We start from the raw sequence: 23,833 nt of genomic DNA, 5'->3' as shown, positions 1-23,833 counted from the left end.
AAATGTAGTCGGTCACATAACCACTGAAAATGTAATCGACAAGATGCTAAACAGCGAGGAAACGTGGGCAATCATCAGTGGTTTCGCAAAAAAAATCTTTGCATCAAAGGCAGTGTACGACGATCTGTGCAAATTGCTTGCCATCTGACCACCCATGAATTCTTTTTTCGTCCGACTAGCGCTCATATTTCCAACTTCTGATAAAAAGGCTGTTTTCTGGTTAAAGCTGGTCATTCTCTTTCTGTTATTTATAAGGCTTAGCAGCTATACTTTACCAGCAGTTCTTAATGGAAGTATATTTCGGCCAATCTATACTTAGATAGAGTGATATGAAAGTTCTCGGCAAGATACTTCTATTATTTTCCCCAACACTGTATGCAAGTGCCTAACTTAGAATATTTGTTCGGCAGACGCACGCACACATATATGTGAGTATATATAATATGTATATGTCTATGCGCACGTGCATGTGAAGGGAAAAAAATTATTTTCAATGACTCCGAAAGTTACCAATTTATTTTAGAAGTTAGGATTGAGTACAGCGTTGCTTAAAATTTGGCGTTTGCGATGCCGCTTTGAAAATCTACGTGCATAAAAATTTATTCCAAGGTGTATAGTATGTATGTATATACAGGGTCCGGCACTCGAAGTGTAACCAATTAAAAAGGCCATAAATTTAGTTTGGCAAATTACTTTTATTTAATTCAAAGTAAAAAATGTGTGAAAATAATACAAAATTAAGAATCAATTTACTTTTGCTCGATATGGCTGTCTTTTGCCTTGACCTCGAGACGGCCCAAAAACGAATCGCAAGCTGCCCGAATGTGACTTGCAGGTATTTTGTCCCACTCGCGCACAATAGATTTTCTCAGCCATTGTGTGGTCGTTATGAAGTTCGGAACGTTGTTTTTTAGCTATTCTTGGTCCACTCGAGCTTTGTGAGACGGTGTCGAGTCCCATTGAAACGCCTTTAGTTCGTCACCAAAATGTTTGCCTGTCCACGGCTTCAAAGCAACCTCCAGAATACTTTCCGATTTCACATTTATCTTGAGGCCAGGCTCGATGAAAACGATTGGAGAGCGCCCATCTGCGGTTACAGCGGCCCAAACCATTACCTGTGGCGGGTGCTGCCTCCTGGTGGCCAATCGATGACTCAAATTCTCGTATGAATGGTCGGTCAAGTAAATCCTATCGCTTTGGGACTTTACGAAGTGCTCAATTTGAAATATTTTCTCGTCAGAAAACACAATGTTCGGAAATTGACCGCTTTCGGCCAAGCGAAGCAACTCCTTCGCTCTCTCAAGTCCCACTTGTTGTTGCTTTGGTGTGAGATCAAGCGCCTTTTGGATCTTGTAAGGCTTGACTTTGAGATCATTTTTCAGTATGCGGCGGATAATACGGTCACGGTTACACTTCGAGCGCCGGACCCTGTACATAAACGTAAAACGGGTATTCCCAAAGCATGAAATGTTTGTAGGTTTCATGGAACTTTCAAAGATTTGCAGAAAATCACCCGCCGGGTAAGCGTTAAATATATTTGAGCGGAATCTCCTAGCATCGGCTGAATTATGCGAAAAATATCTTAAATATACCAGTAATGTCTTATCACACCTAAGTATGTTGAGTTTGTATGGAGAAAAACACTTCACTTCCAATATGGCAGAGTTTGACATATCTATAAGAAAGAGTAGCAGTCCCTAGCAACCTATTTCATAGGTTGGCGTATAAAGGAAGTCAAAGAAAATTAAATATTTAAACAGATCTATCAGTTAAATGTTGAAAAATGTCGATTTAGCTCGATGTAGCGATGGAGCTCCGATTTAACAAACATCGGAATATATTAACCAACAAGTTATGAAGGCCATCACGACATAAGCAATCTATCAAAATACCGGAATAATAGAACTCATCAAGTCCTGAGTTACTATGAGTTACATCCAATGGGGATGGAGATATTCAAAGGTTCGCGAAAAAAATAGGAATTTATTCGGATTTGTTACATTACATATACAGGGTGTTTGTCTATACTTGACAAAACTTTACCAGTTGTTGCCCGGCGTGCTTCTTCTATAAAGTTTCAGAAGCCTCCGTGCTGTACAATTTTTACCCCACAGCTGTACACAGCCGCAGAACGCGCAGTTAGCTGCTCGAGATGTGATTGTGGATGGTAGACGCATTTCAATCAGTGGAGGAGTAAACAAACAAAATTGCCGGTCCTCGAATTGCTTATGAACAACCTCTGCATGATGTTAAAGTCACTGTTTAGTATGGTGTGTACGCTACGAACATTATGGGACCATTCTTCTTCTTCGAGGATATCATCATCCTCGTCGTATCGTAACTCTCAATAGCGATCGATATTGGTCCATGATTACCGAATTTTTGCAGCTCTTCATGGAGGAGAATCAGATGGATTATTGGTTCCAGCAGGATGGCGCAACAAGCCATATGGCGCGGGTGACGGTGGGTTTACTTAAGGGCCCAGAATTTTCAAAAAATTTGATTTTTTTGCAGTTTCTTAAAGTATAATGTCTTAAAAATATTGTGTAAAAATTTGAAGTGAATCCGACAAATACTTTTCGAGTTATTCAACAATTAACAAAGGGCGCTCGGGTGCTCCGGAGCCGATAGCAAAATTTGAATGCGTTTTTCTCAAAACTGTGTTTTTTGAACTTGTGACCAATTTTCCATTTTTTTTTTTAACAATTAACTGTCGGTTTTTATTTCTCGAAAATCTGAAAAACATTTCCTAAGGCCGCCATATTATTAATTTTGAAAAAAAAACTTCGATCAGGCACAAGATTATCTTTTAATAAAACTAATTTATCTTGTCCGATTGATTTTAGATGAATCTCCAAGGACTTGTGATGATCACCGCAATGGACTTCTGGAGAAACGGGCTCCACACAAACACCGATAAATTTTACAATTATTAATTTTTTTTTTTTGAAATTTTGCTAAAGTCAAGTCGAAACATGATGTATTAATGTTTTATTTGTAAAATAAAGCAATTGACAGAAAAAAAATTATTGAAAATCATCATTTTTTCGGACCTCTGACTTCCCTTAACCCCTTAAGATAATATTCGCCCGGCTCCTCATCTCCAAACACAACTGACTTGCTTAATCGTCCCTTGCTCGTAGAGCCGAACTGTTTCCTGTGAGGCTACTCAAAATCCTCAAACACTCGAACCTCTGAAGGTCAATATTCCGGAGGAAAGCGTCGACATAATCTGAAATGTGCGTCACTGTTTACGATCATTGACCCAATAGATTGTATAGATTATAACCGGTCTTTGCATCTCTCAAAATATTTATGCAATTATAAATTGAACACTGCATTCAAGGATGATAGACTACTTGATTTGGCCATCCGAAGTAAAATTCTGTGAGTAACTTTGGCTGCCACGTCATAGCGGAGTTGACATCTGCAGCTATGCTCGCTCGTTTCACACTTATTCCTATGCTCTTCCAATCAATGAGTGATCAGATGACAACGAGCAGTGGCTGTGGTAATTTTTTCGTAGATCATCAACACAATCCCACTTTTTGCCGACCATTGTCGTAAACAAACCGTTGTCATTACCCCTGATTCCTTCAAAATCACTGAGAGCCGATTAGCGGTCTGATGTTGACCCCATCTTTGCATTCTTCTCACAATGTACTGCATGCATATAGCAGGCACGTACCAACCCCTCAAGTCTCATTGCCTTAAGCCAATCGAAGCTCAGTTAGGTTGACTCCCTCGATCAATATATTGCGGTTTAAAATGCAAAAAGAAGCACACCCGCACTAAGAGCCATTCATTCTTCTCCATTTTTACAAGGTCTCTTATAGGGTTGTTGCTGGACAACATACTAATATATTCACTTTGGAAAACAATAGGAATACATTATAATGTGTCAAAATGAAAATAATGCAGTGCTCTTAAATCATGCACAATGTTGGATTCAAGGGAAATTTTTAATTTTTATTACTACTCGCTAGGGGGTTGGTGAATCGCAAGCAGCTAATGTTTCAGAGGTATGCGTGAGAAACTTTTTCGAAGCAGTATGAACAAACTATGACATGCTAAACTTATCGGGTTTCATGCCTAAGGTAACTTATCTTTAAATTACCAAAAGTCTATGGTAGGCTAATTTTGTTATAAGGAAATATTACGCTCCGTCTTGCTAAAAAAAACTAAAAACGAGGTTCGATAGAACTTTAATGCTGATTACAACAGCACTGCTACTGAACCCTCTAATAAGCATAAAAAGTTCAATCGAACCTCAAGTTTGTTTTTGTTTTTCTCTACTGAAACTGTGTGCATCTTTACTCGTTCCCTAATTTTAAAACACTTTTTAGTTTGGCCGGCAAGTTGGTTAGAAACTCGCAAAAACTCCTTTGAGCTTTTGGGTGAATTAGAGTCACTAAAGTGAAAGTAGTACAGCTTCACGCATCTATGGATCGCACAACCCAACCCAGGCGCAAGTGAGTACGTAGATGGCGTTGGCATTCCACCAGCACTCCTGTGTCTTCCATTGCCTTTTTCATACAACTTCTCTTCGATCAACGTCTCATTCATCTGCTACTGCGGACTACTACTCATAGTTTGTTTCTCTTTGCAACAATGTGCCAATGCGCTTGCTTACTTAGAGTTGTAAAACCGGTTTTGCCGGCATTTCGGTATTTTGCCGCTTAATGCGTTTGTTTTTGCACTTTTTTATTCACATCTCTTCATTTATCACCTTTATCTTCAATACATCATATCAAACCATTCGCATCCCAATTCAAGCTGGTTACGTGGGTTACCATACACTTTTGAAATGATTTAGAATGGTTTGGCGAAAATGCGAAATTAATTGAAAGTTAATAGAAAGCACTGGGCCTTAACTTTTTAAAGTCCTAACCAAATTGCCTCTCAATTTCTACTCTTTTCTTGTTTTTGTTTTCTTTCTACTTTTCTCATTTAAGTACATTCATAAGGGGAAGAATGATAGAGTACTGTATTCTCTTCGCCTTGCACAAGGGGTATTCGAGATTTGTTGTATTCGTAATATTGTCTTTTGTTAGATCAGCTAAGTGAAGAATAGAAAGCAAAAGCCACGAGCACCACGGAGTTGCATGTGTTGAATTTTAAAAGTGTGTGTATTTTGTCGTTAGAATTTTACTGCTTTTACTACAAAAACGACAAATACAGCATACAACAATCTCGAATACCCTTTATAGGTTTGCTGGAAAATATGCATTCCTAGCAAACAGTTTGTAATAGTTATTGAAAAGCATAAAACAGTACCCAATGCTGTTGGAGTGTTAGTGATTAATGAACACATTATTATTTAGACAACCTTGTGCTTCACATTTACTGTATAAAATATATGGAATGTAAAATATGAAACTTTCATTTGACTACCAAAATATTTAACCGAAAATGTTTTAGTAAACCGAGTCATACGCTAGTTTGAGCTCCAGGCAATCAAAAAGTCTACGAATCATTTTACCGGGTCAGCCAACTTATGTATGTATGTATATTTAGTTCAACCAAATACTACATACATATCAGTTAGAGTGCGATCTAACCACCATTAAGGTAACAATTGAAAAGAAATTTGTCCAAGCCAAGCAGAGACTTGTTTATAACAACGTTATTGGCTTAAAAGACTGTCGGCATGACTCGAGGCTATGTCAGCAAGTGCAATTTGTATGTGGCTCTTAGAAACTTACCTGTTATATTTTGCTTCAAAGTTTAGCTTGCCAAATTAAACAAATATGGCAACAGTCGTTGTTGCTTTATTTTTTATTGTTATTCTTGTGATTACAGCTCGAGCAAATAACTAAAATGTCAACGCAAACTAGCGCTAAAAAGAGGGGAAGAATGTAGACAGACCAAACGTCTTTGCATACAACAAACAAAAAAAGGTTGACGCGCAGGTTGCGTAGCTAAATGCGAAACTCGGAAAAAAATTTAAACAGGAATTTCTGATAAGTCGACTTAGCAGGTATTTTGCCATAATTTACACATGCACACAACACACACGTAAACCACTTTTATTCGTGCCATTATTTAAGAAAGAAAAATAAAACATTTATTTATACCACTTTTAAACACCTCGACCGCATCCATTCGACGTTGAACCTTTAAACTCTCCAACTTTTTTTTCTTTCAATATTGGTTGAAAATATTTGTTGTATTCAGAAATTCACTTCGAGCACATACAAATGCTCGTATGTATGTATGCTCGATGCACAAAAGAAATTCCCACACTCGCGGTTAATTTACAAGTTTGTGTAAATTTTTAATGCATAACGCCTCACTTTATTTAACTTTTAACACGCTTGCTTTGCTGTTGTTGCTATTTTTTTTTTTTTTTTAATTACTAAAACACTATTTTACCATTCATTTTTCCCCAAATAAAATATTAACAATTTCCATTTTGTTTTTACTAATTTGTCACACTAAAATAAAGTCGGGGAAAATCGTCCTCCCCGCTTTCCCTCAATTTATGTATTACCGGCGATCGATCGGAAGAGCGCAACAAAAAATTTAGAGTGAATTACCAACACGCGTTGCAACTTTACCGTTTAACACATCAGCATATGTTTGCACGAAGCCACTGCCTTTGAAACTGAACAGAGCAAACAGCGCTAACTGGAGAAATGGTGCTGTTCTTGCGCTTGCGACACTAGTAGCGCACAGTGGGCCGAAAATGTTAGTGCACTGAACAGTTCTTTAATTTAACTTCAAATGAATGCCTATTTTTCCTCTCTGGCAAAATTTCTCCTTTCATGTAAAAAGAGCAGCGATCGCACGAAAGAGAAAAATGCATAAGCAAAGCACCAAGGTCGATATATTTTGTTGTTGCTGTAAACATTGCTAGAATGAACGCATAAAATGAAATGAGAGAAGAGCGCCAAAAGGAGAATCATTTCAGGGAAAACTGGTAAAATGACTGAATGCGACTAAGATATGGCGTTCCATTTAATAATTTTAAATAATTTTTGATTGAATGATAATTTTTGTTCTCAACACTTTTATTGGTAGAAAAGTTAGAAAAGTTATAGTACATGGATATATATGTACATATATAATTTGCGTATAATTCTAACGTATTCTCTGTACACACACACACACATGCAAACTGTTTGGGTATGTTAACTTTACATACATTTGAGGGAATGTAGATGATGCAAACGCATTGCCTACTTTTCGGCGGCAAAGAAAACATTTCTTTGAAGCAAAGCGAAAAATTAAGAACCAGTTTTTCAGTGCCAGTTTAACTGGCTTAACCCTGGAAAATTGATCATTTAAAATTTATTTAACAAAATTAAGCATACACTGGAAAGCTGGTCCCAATAGGCCTACCAAAATGGCAAAATGTGTGGCCGACACAAGTCGAATTGAATATAGACTTTTGGCCGTTGCGAGAGGATGTGCGAGACGATTGTGATACTCTATATAAATAAATAAATACAGACAATTCAACTGTCACCAACGAACACAACTGACTCATTCTCCTTCCCATCACAGTCGGTTCTACGTTACCGGAACGACCCGGATTTATATCCGGCCAAGGACTCTCACTCCAGCAGCATTCCCCGTTCATGTATGGGGAATGTTTATGCTGCTACAAAAACAACGGACTCATTCTAATAGGCCGACTCCAAGTTAAGGCAACTGTAAGTGAATTCGGCAAAACAACAACAATATTCATGGTTTTGATGTTAAATAATTCTTTTTTTACAAGTCTGCTTATTTGTAACCATTAAAAGAAAAAATGGTTTTGTTTCCGGTTTCAGCGTTTTGTGCGTTCACAAAACTTCACAAACTTTGCCGTATAGCAGCACAAAACGTTTTCACATCAAAATATTATATTTGTGCAAGGACTGCCTCTTCAGCAACATTACCTAAATTGCAAAGGCATTTTATCTTTTATTTTGGATTAACAATTTATTAAAAATTGAAATAGTTTTTTATTTGTTTCTGAAAAAGTTTAAGTGGTATTGAAAATACATACATATGTCTTTAAGTCGCGACTGCATTATATTATAAAAGCATGGCATCTGCATCATTACATCGTCACATTTAAATTGAAAATTTCGTGTTCTATCCACAGCTTACATACTTTTTATTAGATTTATGTCCATGTAAACGTGCAAAGAAGCGTAACCATATTTCACTGGCAGTCAATACAAAATCATTGCGACGCACACTTCAACTATTTTAAAATGGCTCCTTCAGAACCTTCCCGTGATCTATGCCATAAATAAATTCATTGTCACGCACATAACCCCAGGCCATACGCTTTGTGGTCCAAGCAATGCCAATGTCACCCTTGGGTCCAATAGTTATAGCACCGCCCGTTCCTTCTAAACGTTCAGTCATCTCTTTGCACGCCACATCGGTTGCCTCCTGAGCGGACATGTTACAGTATCTGATGTTGGCTAAAATCTTTTGTGCCAAATTGAAACGCATTATTGTCTCGCCATGACCTGTAGTAGAAACACCGCCCCATTTGTTATCAGCATAAGTGCCACAACCCAGCAGTGGTGTATCTCCTATACGTCCCGGTACTTTGCCTGTTATGCCACCTGTTGAAGTGGCCACAGCAATATTACCTTTCGCATCAATAGCGACAGCGCCCACAGTGCCGGGCTCACCTGGCCGCTCCTTGTCAGTCTTATCCAATTCTGTCGGCGCGTAAGTAGTGTCTCTACCCTCAGATTGCTGCTGCTTAAATTGTGCCAATGCATCACGTGCACTTTGTGTAACTAATGAACCTGGTGGCAATTGCACAGCACCATTTTCTAAAGCAAACTTTTGAGCACTTGCACCGCCCAAAAATGTATGATTGGTTTTTTCCATAACACAACGAGCCACCGAGATGGGGTATTTAATGTCACGCAGTAGAGTTACGCAGCCAGCACCAAGTCGGGATCCTTCCATAATGCTTGCTTCCACTTCCACATTGCCGTCACTATTCAAGCAGGCTCCATAACCAGCATTGAAATTCTCATCCTCCTCCATGACGCGCACAGCCGCTTCGACGGCATTCAACGCAGAACCCGCTTCGATACCGCCACATTCCGCCGAGGGCATCAGCAGTGGCAAACCTGCTTTCAAAGCTAATTTCATACCTTTTGCCTTGCCGGGCACGCGTGCATCGCTAATACCACCGGCTCCACCATGTACGAGTAGCATTGGAGTAGACATTTTGCACAATTTATGGGCGTATCTGAAAAAAATATTTGTGTACTTATTTTGACATACTCTAGTTGTATACTGTAAAATTGCATCTCTACTCACTGGATAGCTTTGGAGCAATGAACGACACATGTCAAGGAATTTTACCGGTTTGTGTGAAATTGCATTCACTCTTTTTATCATTGTTTACCGTCGCTTCGGGGTCTTATCTGTTATGAAAAAATTATAAAAACACAACAAAGAAACCAAATTGGAATAGTAATAAAAATTACACAAAATCAAATAAAACAGTCAATAAAAGAGAACTTCAATAAAGATAAGGTCGGATAATATCACGTTTACACATACAGTATTACCGTAATTAGATTAGGAAAGGGATTCTATCCTTTCGCATCGAGATTAAATGTAGCATTGAGGGATTAAGTGAAATTAAGTTCCTCAATGCATGGTTAAACATTTGATGATAAAACAGCAAATAGATGGATTTAAAAGTTATAAATAAATGTCGAGCATCTGTAATAGCCTAGGCAAACGATGGCGTTAATCGCGATTAACGGCTTCATTAGGAATTAATCTTCTTAATATCTATTGTGGATAAAAAATAATGAAACATTTAATGAGAAGAACAAAAAAGACTGGATGCAAGTTTGCTTTGCACTAGTTTGCATTATCACGTTCGAAATTACATTAATTGTTTCCATATTTACGAGCAATTTGAGAAATTACAATTTAAGATATTTTTATATACAAAAATAATTATTTATTATTAATTCTGATTAAAATTGCAGTGTGACAGAAAGTTGTTACGCGGATTAGTGAACACCTGATTTGTTTATTGGATATGAAAATAATTATTTATTTATAGGTTTTTTCTAAAAAACTAAAAATTAAAAGGATGGCTTCATCAAATGTTAGACAAATGCAGTGCTAGTTTGCACTAAGACAATCGAAATAATAATATATTAAATTTTTTTAATATTTGAAATAGAAATTTAATTGAAATTAAATGATGGGACAGGTAAATCCGAAAAATGGGAAGAGTTTATCTTTAACAAAAAAGATAATAGTAAATAGAGCAGAAAAAAAAGGAAACAAAAGTCTAGAATTACGGCAGCTACAGTTAGAATTTTCAAAAACACGATTTTTTTTTAATTTTTTTTTCTTAACGTCGTACATATATTTAAGAATATACACAGAAAATTTAATATCGTTCCGGTGAATATTTTCGAAGTTACACGCAAATTTGAAAAGGCGTTTCAGAGCGCTTGAAAGTACAAGGCAAACTTTAAATGCGTTTTTCTCAAAACGGTGTCTTCAAAGTCGGTGACCAACCTTACTTTAAAACGGCTAAACCGATTAGTCTCAAATCTTAACACGAGCTTTTGAAATATATTTTCGATAATTAATCGAAATATTTTTTTACCGATAAATATTTTTTTTATTAACAATTTAAGACCAAAATTTTGGTCAAAAATCGATTTTGTTTTGAGGAACCGTCATTTTGTCAAAAAAAAATTAATTTCAGAGGATCCAGTTCAAATATATATTGGCCAAACGTCTTTTTTGAGTGAAGCTTCCGGAGATCAGCTGTAGCTCCTTTCCAAATAAATATTTTTACTAATACCAAGTCTTAAAATACAGTTGAAAGATAACATAATATGTGTACAAATTTTTAAATCAATAAATTGAAAAGTTTTCTCAGAAAAAATTCCGGAAAATTCAACCCCTTGTTTTCTGTGTTAGCCAAAGTAAAAACTAAATAAAATGGATGCCGGCAAAGAAAACAGGTTTGTAGACATAATTCTAATACATTTTAGACGTGATAACATCTTATAATTCGATTTAACAGGCTGCACGCACGAAAAAATGTGTCGTTACCTTGCTCATTAGTGTTACCTTGCTCATTAGTGTTACCTTGCTCATATATCGTTACCTTGCTCATTGCCGTTACCTTGCTCATTTGTCGTTACCTTGCTCATTGCATTGAATGAACTGCAAGCGAAAGCGCGGAACGAACGACAAAGCAAACAAAGCAAACGAACGGCAACGTTCGACATCTTGCTCTCTCCTACTTAAGTGAGCGTATATATGTATGTATATGCGCATATGTACATATATAAATTCACGTATTTGTATTTGCATATGCCTTCTTATTGATTATTATTAATTTGATTCACTTGAAGAATTTAAAATAAAACCAAGTTTGTTAATAATACCTGTTGTTTTAATGTTATTATTATTAATTTTTTTATTATATATGAAGGAAAAAATGTATGGTAATATTTACCATATACCTTATAAGATATGTTGTCTATACTAATATTATAAAGAGGAAAACTTTGTTTGTTTGTAATGAATAGGCTCAAAAACTACTGGACCGATTTTAAAAATTCTTTCACCATTCGAAAGCTACATCCTCCACGAGTAACATGGATTATATTTTATTTTGGAAATAGGGCTCGAGATATAGGTCAAAACGTGGACCCGGGTAACCTTCGGATGTGTATATACAATATGGGTATCAAATGGAAGCTGTTGGTGAATGCTTTAGTACAGAGTATTTTTCATGCCGCTCCGTGACTAGGGTCTCGAGATAAAGAGCAAAACGTGGACCCTAGAATGTGTTTGTACAATATGGATATCAAATTGAAGCTGTTGGTGAATGCTTTAGTACAGAGTATTTTTCATGCCGCTCCGTGACTGGGGTCTCGAGATATAGGTCAAAACGTGGACCCGGGTAACCTTCGGACGTGTATGTACAATATGGGTATCAAATGAAAGCTGTTGGTGAATGCTTTATGATATGTTATGTTATGTTATGTTATGTTATGTTATGTTATATTATGTTATGTTATGTTAAAGTATATTATGTTATGTTAATGTTAACTCATTCTCTATATCCATACAAAATATCTATCAAACAAATAAAATTAAAATTTTCTTTTGAAAAATGCAACCATTCAATCAGTATTTTCTTATGACGTTATCACGTTAAACTATCGTCAGTAAACCGACTTTACAGACAACCTCTTTTTTTTTTTGGTATTATTATTTATCCATTTATACAGAAAAGAGCGCATGTCCACAAACGCTTTATCCTCTTATTACTTATTATAAAATGTAATAAAGAATTTTCCATGCGGCTTGCTGCCATAATTTTTTAAACCTCAGTAAGCGTCATTTACGGATTTCCTCCAACTGTTTCTTACTAACATCCAATTGCGCAATTAAATTAGCTATTCCTTCTTGTCGTTTTCTTATATTTCGTTTCTTCATATCGTTAATAATAATTAAACAAACCAAAATATTCCACCAAAGCAATTTCTATGAAGAAAAACCTTTCAAAGCAGTATTCACAGCTAATCTGCCGTATGTGAACAGATAGATTAATTTTTGTGGATTTATTGCTAATTACTGCATATGTGAACGTACTTTTACTTTCCCTTTATCTTCTCAAATTTTACAGAAAGAAATTTTTCACTACGATATCTCGAAAACTTCTTCTTCTTTTTAATTAGCGCGATAACTTCTTACGCGATTTTGGCCGAGTTTAACAAAGCGCGCCAGCTAACCGGCGGCAGTTGGACACATCAAGTGAAGCCGAGTCCTTCTCCACGTGATCTTTCCAACGCAGAGAAGGCCTTCCTCTTCCTCTGCTACCACCAGCTAGTACCGCATAGAATAATTTCAGAGCCGGAACGTTTGTATCTATTCGGACGATATGACCAAGCCAACGTAGCTGCTGGATCTTTATTCGCTGCGCTATGTCTATGTCGTCGTTAAGCTCATACAGCTCATCGTTTCATCGCCTCGAAAACTAAGGAATATAAAAATGCACTATGGTTTTTTGTTATTACAATAATGGCATGTCAGCTTTCTATGAAAATAAAAAATCTATTATACTATGCCAATATATTCATTTTGAGAGTAAGAAATAATTGTAATGCGGCAGCCTTAAAGCTAATATAATATATGTGGCAGCATCGGCATAGCATAACAAAACTTGAATAAAAAGCTGCAAAGCAAAATTGGACTGACATTTCTCCATGCTTTGTTTGATTACTTTTATATTTTATTCATTGTGATTTTTCTTCTCGAACATTGTGGGCGCTTTTAGAGCTAAAAAAGTTTCCTCTCTTGCATTTATTCAGCAAAACCAAATTTAATTGTGACTAATCTATCCAACATTGTGACCAATAACCAATAAAAGAAACTAAATCCAATTTAGGTGAACAATCTAATGAAAAAAAAGAGTATAACATTGATAGGAAAAAAAGACGTATATACTTTGAGCATCTTTTGCACAATAGTGACTTGCTACTGAGTTTTATTCAAAACCCACAAAGTGGAAGGACAAAGCTGAGTACTAATTGGAAAATTGGGAAAAAAGTCTAAATAGAGCAATCAAGTTACTAGGTATGTATTTCCTACTTTCGCTTGTAATTTATGTAATACGTCATGGAAAACTTTTTTATGTACATATTTTTATATTTCATCATAACTTAAGTTTGATTAGCCAATATTTTTCCATTATACATGTGCGTATATGACAAGAGGCACCCTCATATTTCCCAACATCGCAATTTACAAGTTCATCAACTTTGTAGTTGTTAAATAGTGTTTCATTTAAGGCGATTTGCCTTGCTTTTAGCTATGTACATGCGTATGTTTGCTCATCATTCGTCCTCGTAACAATTTCCCCATCAGCCACCTTGCGTTCATCGCATCAGTGGGCCATCACCATCACCACAAGCAATGCCGTCCGCAGCATTTCTATTTATTTACTTTACGCATAGAATTGTATAAACTTTGTGTGTATACATTTTCGTTGAAAAGCTGTGTGGTATTTTTCCGAATTTGTTTTCGTTTGCAGCTTTGTCTTTGGTTTTGTTTATTCCACTATCACTATCATCTGTAAATCCTATTCGAGGGGTATATGATTACTAAAATAAATACACCGTCTATTGTACAACGCTTATATGTACATATGTATATGTGCAGATGTAGCTCAGCATGGCCTGAGGGCAAGCATGTAGAGCAGGCAACAACTGGTTGGTGGTGATCTTTTATAGGGTTTTTCAGTAAGAGCGCTTCAACTTTTGAACTTTTTTGAATAAAACACAAACGGTTTGACTTTTTTAACTAATTTTTTTTTTATTATCGAGTTTGAACATATACATTTAAGTATGAAATTCGATTTCTTTTGCATGACCACCGCGTGCACGTTTTACGAAGTCCAATCGTTGAACCCAATTTTCGACCACTCTTTTGCATAAATCGGCCGAAATTCCAGCAATTTCGCGTTCAATATTGGCTCTGAGCTCACAAATCGTCGCCGGCTTGTTACTGTAGACCAATGACTTCACATAACCCCAAAACGGGACGGCTTGTTAAATGGACCGTAAAATGGCCGTAATGCTCTTAAAGTAGCAGCAACAGAACGATTATTTTCATAAAAAATTTGCACGATTTGCAATCGTTGCTCAAGTGTGTAGCGTTCCATGATGAAATGTATACAAATGACAATGAAGTTTACAAATGACAAGCGAAAAATAAAAAATATTGCGTCGTTCGCCCTCCCTATCGGAAAAAAGTTGAAGCGCACCTATTGAATAACCCTATAGTATATATGAACGCTTTCTTATTTTTATAAGGCCTTGACATTTTTTTAATAATTTCTAAACGTTTGAAACAAAATTTTAAAAATATAATGCACTGCTTATGCACGATCTGCAAATTACTGTTGTTGTTGTTGTTGTTGTTGTTGTTGTTGTTGTAGCAGCATAAAAATTCCCCCTACCTACATACGGGGAATGCTGCTGGAGTGACAGTCCTTGGCCGGATATAAATCCGAGTCGTTTCGGCAACGTAGAACCGACTGTCGTGGAAACGCTGATGGAAATTACTGATGTTGTTGTTGTTGTTTTTAACAGCGTAGTTAGCCCTGTCAGTGTAGGTATATCATCTGTCATCTTCGTCTAGCTCATCTAGGGGTAGGCCCAGGAAACATGCTGTTTCGACAGGTTGGGTCCAGAGGGAGAGGGGGGTTAGATGAGTCTGATTGAGGGGGCATGTGAAGAGGTGGTTAGTGTCGTGCGGGGTCCCTTCACATGCCGGACATGTGTTTGGTATGTCGGGGTCAATTCTGGATAGGTAGGAGTTTAACCTGCTACAATATCCAGAACGTAATTGTGCCAATGGGAAACGGAAATTACTGATCATTTGGTATGCTTCGTTTATATTTCTTGTTGTAACTGCATAAAACACTGCCCAATGATTTTTGCGAAAGGTGAAAAATTGGCGATTATTAGCTTAATATAAATCCGGCTTACATTTGTTGGCATAGCTGCTGAAGTGACGGAGTGTTATGTAAATCGCCCACACCACAGGGCGTTTAATATGCAAAATTCCTTTCGTTCTTGTAAAAAACGTTTGAATAACGTTGTAAGAGGACTAAACATTCTCCGTGAATTTCTGAAATATGCTGGATCCTGAGTAACTCCAGCTCGCTCCGGTAAGGTGGAACCGACTATCATGGGAACTGTCTTGCAGCATGTTTTGTTGACTTAACGCGCAGACGCCTTAATAACTGTCGTGGGAACGATTGTTTAAATGACACTTTGTGTCACTTGCGCCACTTGTGAAATCAAATTGTTATTTTAGGAGCTGCATAAAACCATCTTCAAATCGTTCGTTTTAATGGTGCTCACACTCACCAACGTAAGCGTACGTCCGTATCAGCTGACGCGATGAAACTAATGAGAACCCCATGTAAATCAATTCTCACCACCGCTCCGTTCCGTAGTATCGTAGATCGTTGTTTCACCGTTTCAGCTGATACGGATGTACGTTTACGTTGGTGAGGAAAGGTGAAAGTTATGATGCTTCAGTATATCTTTTATGAAGCACTTTTTGACCTACCTGCGTCTCTTATATAACAAAAGAGATCTACCAAAGGGGAGCGTCCATTTTCTTAAACTCTGTCCAAAATTATCTAATGGGGGAAATTAATCAAAAGCCAGTTTGCGAGCAAACAGCCACAACGATCATCCATAGAACTCGTAGTTATCCAAAAACGGCCCCGACATGCTGAATCCTAAAACATTCCTCTGTCAAATGTTAGTGTCATGGGCTCTCTATGGCCTGCTTTTTTGTTTGCTTATTCATTTTTATTTTATTTTACATTATTTTTTAAAAAATTTTTATTTGCATTTGTTTTTATTATTTGTCTGTAGTCTGTCAAGTTGTAACTTTTGCATCACTGAAAGTAATGATAAGTAATTAAAAAGGAAAAAAACTCGTTTTTATTACACGAAACATTTCAACTTAATTTCCAGCGTTACAAAAATAAAGAAAAAGGAGTAGAATAAGACTTAATAATAACATCGGTGACTAAATCGCACGCTTTATTTGCAAAGAGTGTAGCTGTTGCTGATCAAACAAAGAAAACTGCCAATTGTCCGGAAGATCAAACGTTGGTGTGAGGTGAGTGCATTCCTACTCGAAAATAAGGAGATACAAACAAAGAAAACGCCAGTCATTTTGCAAACTTATAACCCCTCTTGTGAGTGCGGCAGATAGTGGATCCAAACGACAAACCAAGTTGAGTAAAAACCACTTCAAAGCTGAAAAGCCACAACGCAATTGGTTTGTTTGTGTGAGACGCGGAATAGCACGCAAAGTTGCGGCGTTTACCAATTTCAACTGTGGAGTAAAAACGTAGAAAAAGTTGTAGAACAAAATCCATAAAAACCAACAAAAGCACAAATTGTTGAAAACAACACCAACAAAACGTAAACAATAACAAACGACGCAAAAATGCCAGCTGATTCGGTTTCAAGGTGAGTTTGTCGGAAGTTTGTGAAATGTGCTAAATATTGACAGTTGGGATGGGTGGCGGGTAGTTTGATTAATATGCGATTGAGCAAATCTTGCTGGTGAATGCAGAACCAAATTTGTAAATTAGAAGTTAGGAAATGCATTGGCCGCACCGTTTCGCGTTTTACATGCATTTGTGGTTTTTTTTTGTTTTTTTTTTTTTTGCTCATGGTATTATTACTTAGTTCGCTGGCTACCGCAACTTACTGGCATTTTGCTTTATTGCGCAGTTATTTTATGGCTTAATTTAATTTGTTTGTGCATACTATATTGTGTATTGTATTTACTTACGTACACTATGTATGTATATAAGTGTTGAGTATTTTAATTAAGAGAATGTTTATTATTAATACTTACATACAGACAAGTCAAATAGCTCCCCATGTAAATAAAAATGAATTATTAATTTTAAATTAATCGCGATTACCTAAATTTCTAGCAGTTGCTTATCCGTGCATACTCACACCAAGACTTTTTTTGTAGTCGTAACAGCGGCGGCCGCCGTTGCCGAATGGGTTGATGCGTGACTACCATACCGTACTGTAGGTTCAAATCTCGGTGAAACACCAAAATTTTTCTTATAGCGGTCGCCCCTCGGCAAGCAATGGCAGACCTCCTAGTGCATTTCTGAAATGAAAAAGCTTCTTATAAAAATATGCCGTTCGGAGACGGTTTGAAACTGTAGGCCCCTCCATTTGTGGAATAACATCAAGACGCCCACCACAAATAGGTGGAGGAGCTCGGCCAAACACCCAAAAAGGGAGTACGCGCCAATTATATATATATATAGGTATATATAATAGCGTTAACATTACCCACACATTTTTGGGGAATGCTGCCGAAGTGGCAATTGCTGCAATCCATAACCGACTGCCGTGTAAAAACGCTCAAGCCAAAGATGTTGCTACAGCTGCATAAACATTCTCCCTACCTGTAAAGGGAATGTTGCTGGAGTGACAGTCTTCGTATATTCGTACTATATTGATTTCTTCCGCTCCACAGTGAAACATAGAGCCACAGTTCGGATATATGAATATGCAAATCCGGGCCGCTCCGGTAACGCAGAACCGAGTGCCGTGTGAACGCCAATCCAAGGCTTGTAATATGTGGGTACTAACTAGTTGCAATACGTCATTTAAGCCTTGATTTTGAAAAATTCTATCTTTTGTGAGTTTTAGGAAGCCTCCGATATCTGTATATAAGATAAAGATGTGTATATATTCTCGAAAGGTATTTAGGTCAAGCCGGGTCAATTTTTGGTGTATGTCATGGTGTTTTCCCTCAAATTGAGACAATTTGTGCATGCCGTCTCCGAACATCCGTGGCTTTTCAACAGAAGCTTCTGCTTCTTCATTGAAGAAATACACCCAATTCTCATTTCATGTCCATAGTGTGCTGTGAGCCCGGGAATAGTCGGTTATTCCCACCATGGTGGGTTCTACGTTACCGGAACGACTCGGATTTATATCCGGATACAGGCTATTACCCCAGCAGAATTCCACGTAATGTATGTGGTATGTTCGAACTGGTACAACAACAGCCATCCGGGAATAATCGAGTGGTCGCGCACAAGCACTCTCGACCACCCTCTCATTCCCATGACAGCCGGTTCTACGTTACCGGAATGACCCGAGTTTTTCCCAACCAAGGGCTCACCACGACGGCTGTCTACATTTCGTATCGATGCTTAGACATAAAGCGCACCACAACACATACATACATATATGAGATTCTTGAAAACACCATTCGAACCAACTTCTTTTGCCAAATAAACTCCAATACTATAACCCTAATTTGCCTGATTATAATGTGGAAGCATTTTTATTATAGTTACAAATAATAATAGAGAATTTTCATCTTAGAATGGAATCCAACGGAACTGGTGGCGAAGGAAATGCCCCCGAGAATTTGCTCGGTACTTCACCTGGTGCCTCTAGTTTGCGTAGTCGAACTGAAAGTGAATGCTCCGACAAGTAAGTTACTGAAGAATGTTTTCTTTTATATACAATTTTTTGTATGACGCTTAACTCAACTATTCCATGATTTCTACAACAGATTGGCGCGCTTCGTTTTACCCAGCATGGATGGCAGTCCACCAAAGGTGCTAACACTCAACGAAGTGGGTGACGTGCTAAAGAATATACAAAATATGGAACTGGTGCATGAAATCGCTATCAATCCTGAATTTAAGTTTGAACCATATGAACCACCAGAGAACAGGTAAGATAATTGTGATGAACAGTGTAACGAAGCAAACGTCGTGTGAATCTTCTTTCCTATAAAAAAAATTCCCAAATTTGTTTTGGTTTATATTGTGAGTTTTTTGAAATTGTTGGTTTTTTCCAAGGCGAATCTGGTATTGGTAAATTCAACTGACTTGTTTTTTTTTTTTCTTTTCTTTCGCCGTGTCCATGTGGCTGTCAGCCCGGACGAATCAAGGCGAATTCATTTTTTATGTCTACTTTTCCAATACTCGTACTATGCTTTGACAATCAAACGTACAAAATATTGTTGTTGGTCTAGTGCTACCACCTTTAATGAATGCGCCTTGGTTTTTTCCATGAACTCACGATAATAAAAATACAAATTGGGTGTTTTTGAATAGAGAATATCACGCATACTGAGCTCGAATAAAAAAAACGCCTATTTGCACTTTAAGTAACTCGCACTCCTTCCTACTCCCATCTAGTCTCGAACGCCGCATCAAGGACATCATGCACAAAGCTTTCTGGGATGTGTTGCGCGGTCAACTGAATGAAAACCCCCCTTGCTACGATCACGCTATTCAATTGCTAGCCGAGATTAAGGATTGCTTTCCGCAAATAATTTCGCAAAATAATACACGCGCCTTGCAGCACATCAACGAAATACTTGACATCGATGTGATAAAACAGCAGGCCGAGGAGGGCGTGCTAGATTTTAGAGCTTATGCCAATTTTGTCATACATCTTATGGCGAAGTCATGCGCGCCCGCACGAGATGAGCTCGTACGACAGTTGACCGAGATCGAAGATGTGGTGGATACTTTTAAAAATATACTTGAAACAATGGCGCTAATGAAATTAGATATGGTGAACTATTTACTTGATTTTGCACGCAACGATATCATGGCAAATTCGGTGGAATATGAGAAAAAGAAATTCAAAGAATATTTGGAGTATTACAAATGTAGGCAAATTAAAAATTATTAAGGAGTTAGGGGTAGTCAGAGACCCGAAAAAATGATGATTTTAAAACCGGAAACCGGCTTAGGAGGCCAAGATTTTGATGTTTTTCGAGAATTTTTTTGAACAAAGAAGGAATAATCAGAAATTGTTTTAGTTTAGAGGATATTTTATTTATATTTTTAGGTACACTTTTAAATTTTTTTGAAGCTATTTCCGCGGGATATAGTGGCTTTAGAGCGTGCTGCCCATGGACGATCGCCATCCGAGTGTCTTGCTAGTGGGAAATCCTGAAGTTGCAATTTTTCTCTGATATCAACAGCCATTTTTTTTTATTAAATACATATTTCCTAAGAATATGAACCTAATTATGGTAAAAAAATATTGAAAATTGCACGCTTTTGAGGCGCTTGAACACAAAGTAATTTTTTATACCATATTTTTTCATCTATTTTGCTTAAAAAACCATATTTTAAATAATAATATATATAATCCCAGAATTAGGTTCATATAGATTAGAATTGAATAAAGAAAAAATCCCGAAAAATTTTAGAACGATTGGTCGATAACTTTTTAAGCTAGAATTCCCACCAGTTGAAAAAAAGTAGTTTCGAGAAAAATGTCAACTAAGAACATAGAATCGGGAATAATGCGAATGTCGCTTTATAATTTTTACCACATATTCTTGAGTAGTTATACTAACGATTTTTGCAATACAAAAATCGATTTTTTGATCGACCTAAACCGGTTTCCCCCCTTAATAGATAATCTTGTGCCTGATCGAAGCTTTTTTTTTTCAAAATTAAAAATATGGCGGCGTCAGAAAATATTTTTCAGATTTTCGAGAAAAAAACCGCCAATTAATTGATTAAAAAAATTGAAATTAAAAAAAAAAAAAAATCCTTCGATCAGGCACGAGTTTTTTATGTTTTTCAAAAGCAGTATAAATTTTATTGAAATCTAACAGGCGGTTTTTAAGTTATTCGTACAGTGATCACCAGTTCAAAAAACATAGTTTTGAGAAAAACGCATTTAAAGTTTTGGTATCGGCTCCGAAGGGCCCTTTGTTAATTGTTGAATAACTCGGAAAGTATTTGTCGGATTCGCTTTAAGATAAGGCAAAAACAAAAAATCCATTTTTGTGAAAATTCTGACTACCCCTAACCCCTTAAATAAAAATAAGTGTAGCATTTGGTTTTACGCTTACATTAAAAATTTACTTTCAACATTTTTTCTAGTTGGTTTCCCCGCTACCGAAAATTGGCTAAAGAACAGTTGTATTCACGATGCCAACAATAAGCCCTGCTCGCCAGAGCAAACCATTTCTAATGCCTATATGGAGCTCATGGATTGGGATGAGTCTAAGGAATTTCCCGAAGTGCTTTCCATTGACAAGGAACGTATTTTAAAATTGGGGCAGCGCGCCAAACGTCTTTGTACATGTGCTGCTGTCATTTCTATTTGCTCGGGAGTGCCGGTTATTTCGCAACGTACCGAAAATCGTGTCGCACTCGCCAAGCAAATCGACATCATCTTGCAAGGCACCACCAATGAGAAGTAAGTGAAGATAAATATGGAAAAAGAGTGTTGTGTTGATCAATTTAATTGCAGAGAGCTCTTGGATTCGATTGAAAACGTTTGGTTGCAAGTGAAAACCGTTATAAATGAGTACTTGCAAAAGGAGGACCAGCCGGTGATCGACGCTAATACAGAAGGCATGCTAAAGTCGCAAATAATGCAAACGGGTAATAAAGATTCGCCTGTGCGCACATTGATGTGTAAGTTGCATATTAATACATACATACATACATACATACAGGCAGTAGCAAAAATCTTATATCACGCATTCTTCAACAGGGAAACGTTTCCAAACATATTTCCGCTTGGCAATGCGCTCACGCGCTGGTTTACCACCACCACCACCAGGCTATGCTGACTTCAAAGATGAGCTGGAAGCCTATTGCACTGCCTTAAAACGCGTAATTGCCTACAATCATTCCGTCTTCGGTGAATACTTTATGAAAGTCTTAACACAACAACGCGTTACAAGCAGCGATACAACCACAAGTGCTGCTGCAGCTGCCGCAAGCGCTACCGAGAGCGTGGAGCCGGTGTCTAGTAGTGCGGCTGCCGTTACCGAGGAGAAGTCTGTTAATAGCCAATAGTGGAAGTATGCAAATTATATCGCAAACAATGGGCGGCAACAAGTCGCGCGTGTGATGATGCGGGTATCGGGTCGGACACCGTGCTGCAATTGCCACAAAATGATTTAGCCAACTGGATGTTTTGCAGACAAAGAACTAGCGACGACGATGCGCCCACTTTGCTCTGCCAGCGGTGCTTGTGCATATATTCAATAGGTGTATGACTGAAGCAACCACAACCAAGTGATTTAGGCAAATGTGTAGGCAAATGAGAGTTTTTCACTATTCTGGAACTAGCACTCGTATACCCCCACAGGAAATGGATAATAATAGAAACAAGAAAACTTAAATATGATAATGAAGAAATGCAAAGTCGAAAATCGGCAAATTTAATAAGCAAAAACAAAAAAAAAACAGCAACAACCACAAATTATAAATTTATTCATTAATTTCACGTGCTATTATTTATACAAAATTGTTTAACAAAATGAATGAATGAACAAAAAGGAAAATTAATTGTGAAAATATAAAGCAGTAGCATTTTTAATTTCAATAACTGACGAAAATTGCAACCAACTGATTGATAGTAGAAGTCTTTGATAAATCGGTGCTGCCTGGATATGCGAAAGTAGAAGTTAAAAAAAAAAAAACAAAATGAATTAAGACTTAGAACAAAGTATGCACTGTGGTTCTTTTTAAATTTTAATAGCATAGTTTTTTGGCATACGCCAGGCAATAGTTTATTATTTTTGCACACACGTATGCATACATACATACATACATCCATACATATATACATCTATTATTCACAATAGTTCAGTAAATATTTTGTTGAAATTTTCAAGATTTAAATGTAAGCGTAGCAATGATACAAAAAAAAATGACTTCATCTCAACATAAAAAAAAATCGTGTTCCATGAGCTATTCGACAACCACAGCTGCACAGTTGGCAGCTTTTAATAAACATTTTATTTATTTAATTCATAAAACTCCAAACTTAACCACCAAACAACCACATTGAAGTGATATCGTTTTTTATTTACCAACATTTTACAAGTATTTACATGCCCACATACAAATGTACATACATAAACGAACTGAATATAATGAATTGACTACTTGACGGCTGGAGAAGAAAAGTAAAAAAAAAAAAAATATTGTATTGCAAATGAAATGTTGCACTGTCTCTTTTTGTTATAGTTTACTGTAGTTATTTTCATTTTCTTATTCGAAATATTATTTTTTAATTGGAAATGCGTTGTGATACTGAAAATTCTTAACATTAACCTAATTACTATTATATAGAATATAGAATATACACATGATATACAAATGAATATTAATTATATACAAGGATTCTTTAAAAACTTTAACACCATATAAACTTATTTTTATCCCTTAATAAATACATATATATAATTAATGTGTGAAATAAATAGCTATGATAAAAACTTAATCATTTTA

General features: G+C 36.8%; 3 protein-coding genes across 7 annotated transcripts in view; 1 reads left to right on the top strand and 2 right to left on the bottom strand.

The window, feature by feature from the left end:
* Window positions 1–6,594, bottom strand: part of LOC129237438 (protein gone early) — a 162,481-nt gene extending 155,887 nt beyond the window's left edge. For 2 of the 3 annotated variants that reach the window (XM_054872195.1, XM_054872197.1), the window contains exon 1: window positions 6,078–6,594. The gene's annotated coding sequence lies outside the window, so the exon portion shown is untranslated. The remainder of the gene's footprint in view (window positions 1–6,077) is intronic. The other variant, XM_054872196.1, reaches the window with a different exon arrangement.
* Window positions 6,595–7,928: 1,334 nt separating this feature from the next.
* On the bottom strand, window positions 7,929–9,435 carry LOC129239249 (probable isoaspartyl peptidase/L-asparaginase CG7860). 2 transcript variants are annotated; one of them, XM_054874615.1, is made up of 2 exons: window positions 9,286–9,435; window positions 7,929–9,234 (listed from the first exon to the last, which is right to left on the bottom strand). In XM_054874615.1, exons 1-2 carry the CDS (start codon window positions 9,364–9,366, stop codon window positions 8,203–8,205), a joined length of 1,113 nt encoding a protein of 370 aa, XP_054730590.1. In that variant the 5' UTR covers window positions 9,367–9,435; the 3' UTR covers window positions 7,929–8,202. The 2 variants fall into 2 exon arrangements, with proteins under 2 accessions (XP_054730590.1, XP_054730591.1); XM_054874616.1 differs by having other exon boundaries at window positions 7,929–9,214.
* Window positions 9,436–13,254: 3,819 nt separating this feature from the next.
* Window positions 13,255–22,925, top strand: LOC129237340 (T-complex protein 11-like protein 1). 2 transcript variants are annotated; one of them, XR_008581754.1, is made up of 9 exons: window positions 13,255–13,599; window positions 16,521–17,024; window positions 18,924–19,034; window positions 19,117–19,281; window positions 19,751–20,229; window positions 21,464–21,782; window positions 21,837–22,003; window positions 22,083–22,453; window positions 22,518–22,925. XR_008581754.1 is itself a non-coding variant. In XM_054872020.1 (8 exons), the coding sequence occupies exons 2-8, from the start codon at window positions 17,002–17,004 to the stop codon at window positions 22,388–22,390; spliced, it is 1,572 nt and encodes a 523-aa protein (XP_054727995.1). In that variant the 5' UTR covers window positions 13,255–13,599; window positions 16,521–17,001; the 3' UTR covers window positions 22,391–22,925. The 2 variants fall into 2 exon arrangements, 1 of the variants encoding a protein (XP_054727995.1); XM_054872020.1 differs by having other exon boundaries at window positions 22,083–22,925.
* The last annotated feature ends 908 nt before the right edge of the window (window positions 22,926–23,833 follow it).

This window comes from Anastrepha obliqua, chromosome 2 (assembly GCF_027943255.1).
Source record: "Anastrepha obliqua isolate idAnaObli1 chromosome 2, idAnaObli1_1.0, whole genome shotgun sequence".
NCBI lineage: Eukaryota > Metazoa > Arthropoda > Insecta > Diptera > Tephritidae > Anastrepha > Anastrepha obliqua.
Note: the sequence above shows the minus strand (reverse complement) of the source record. Positions and strands in the feature narration are given on the sequence as shown.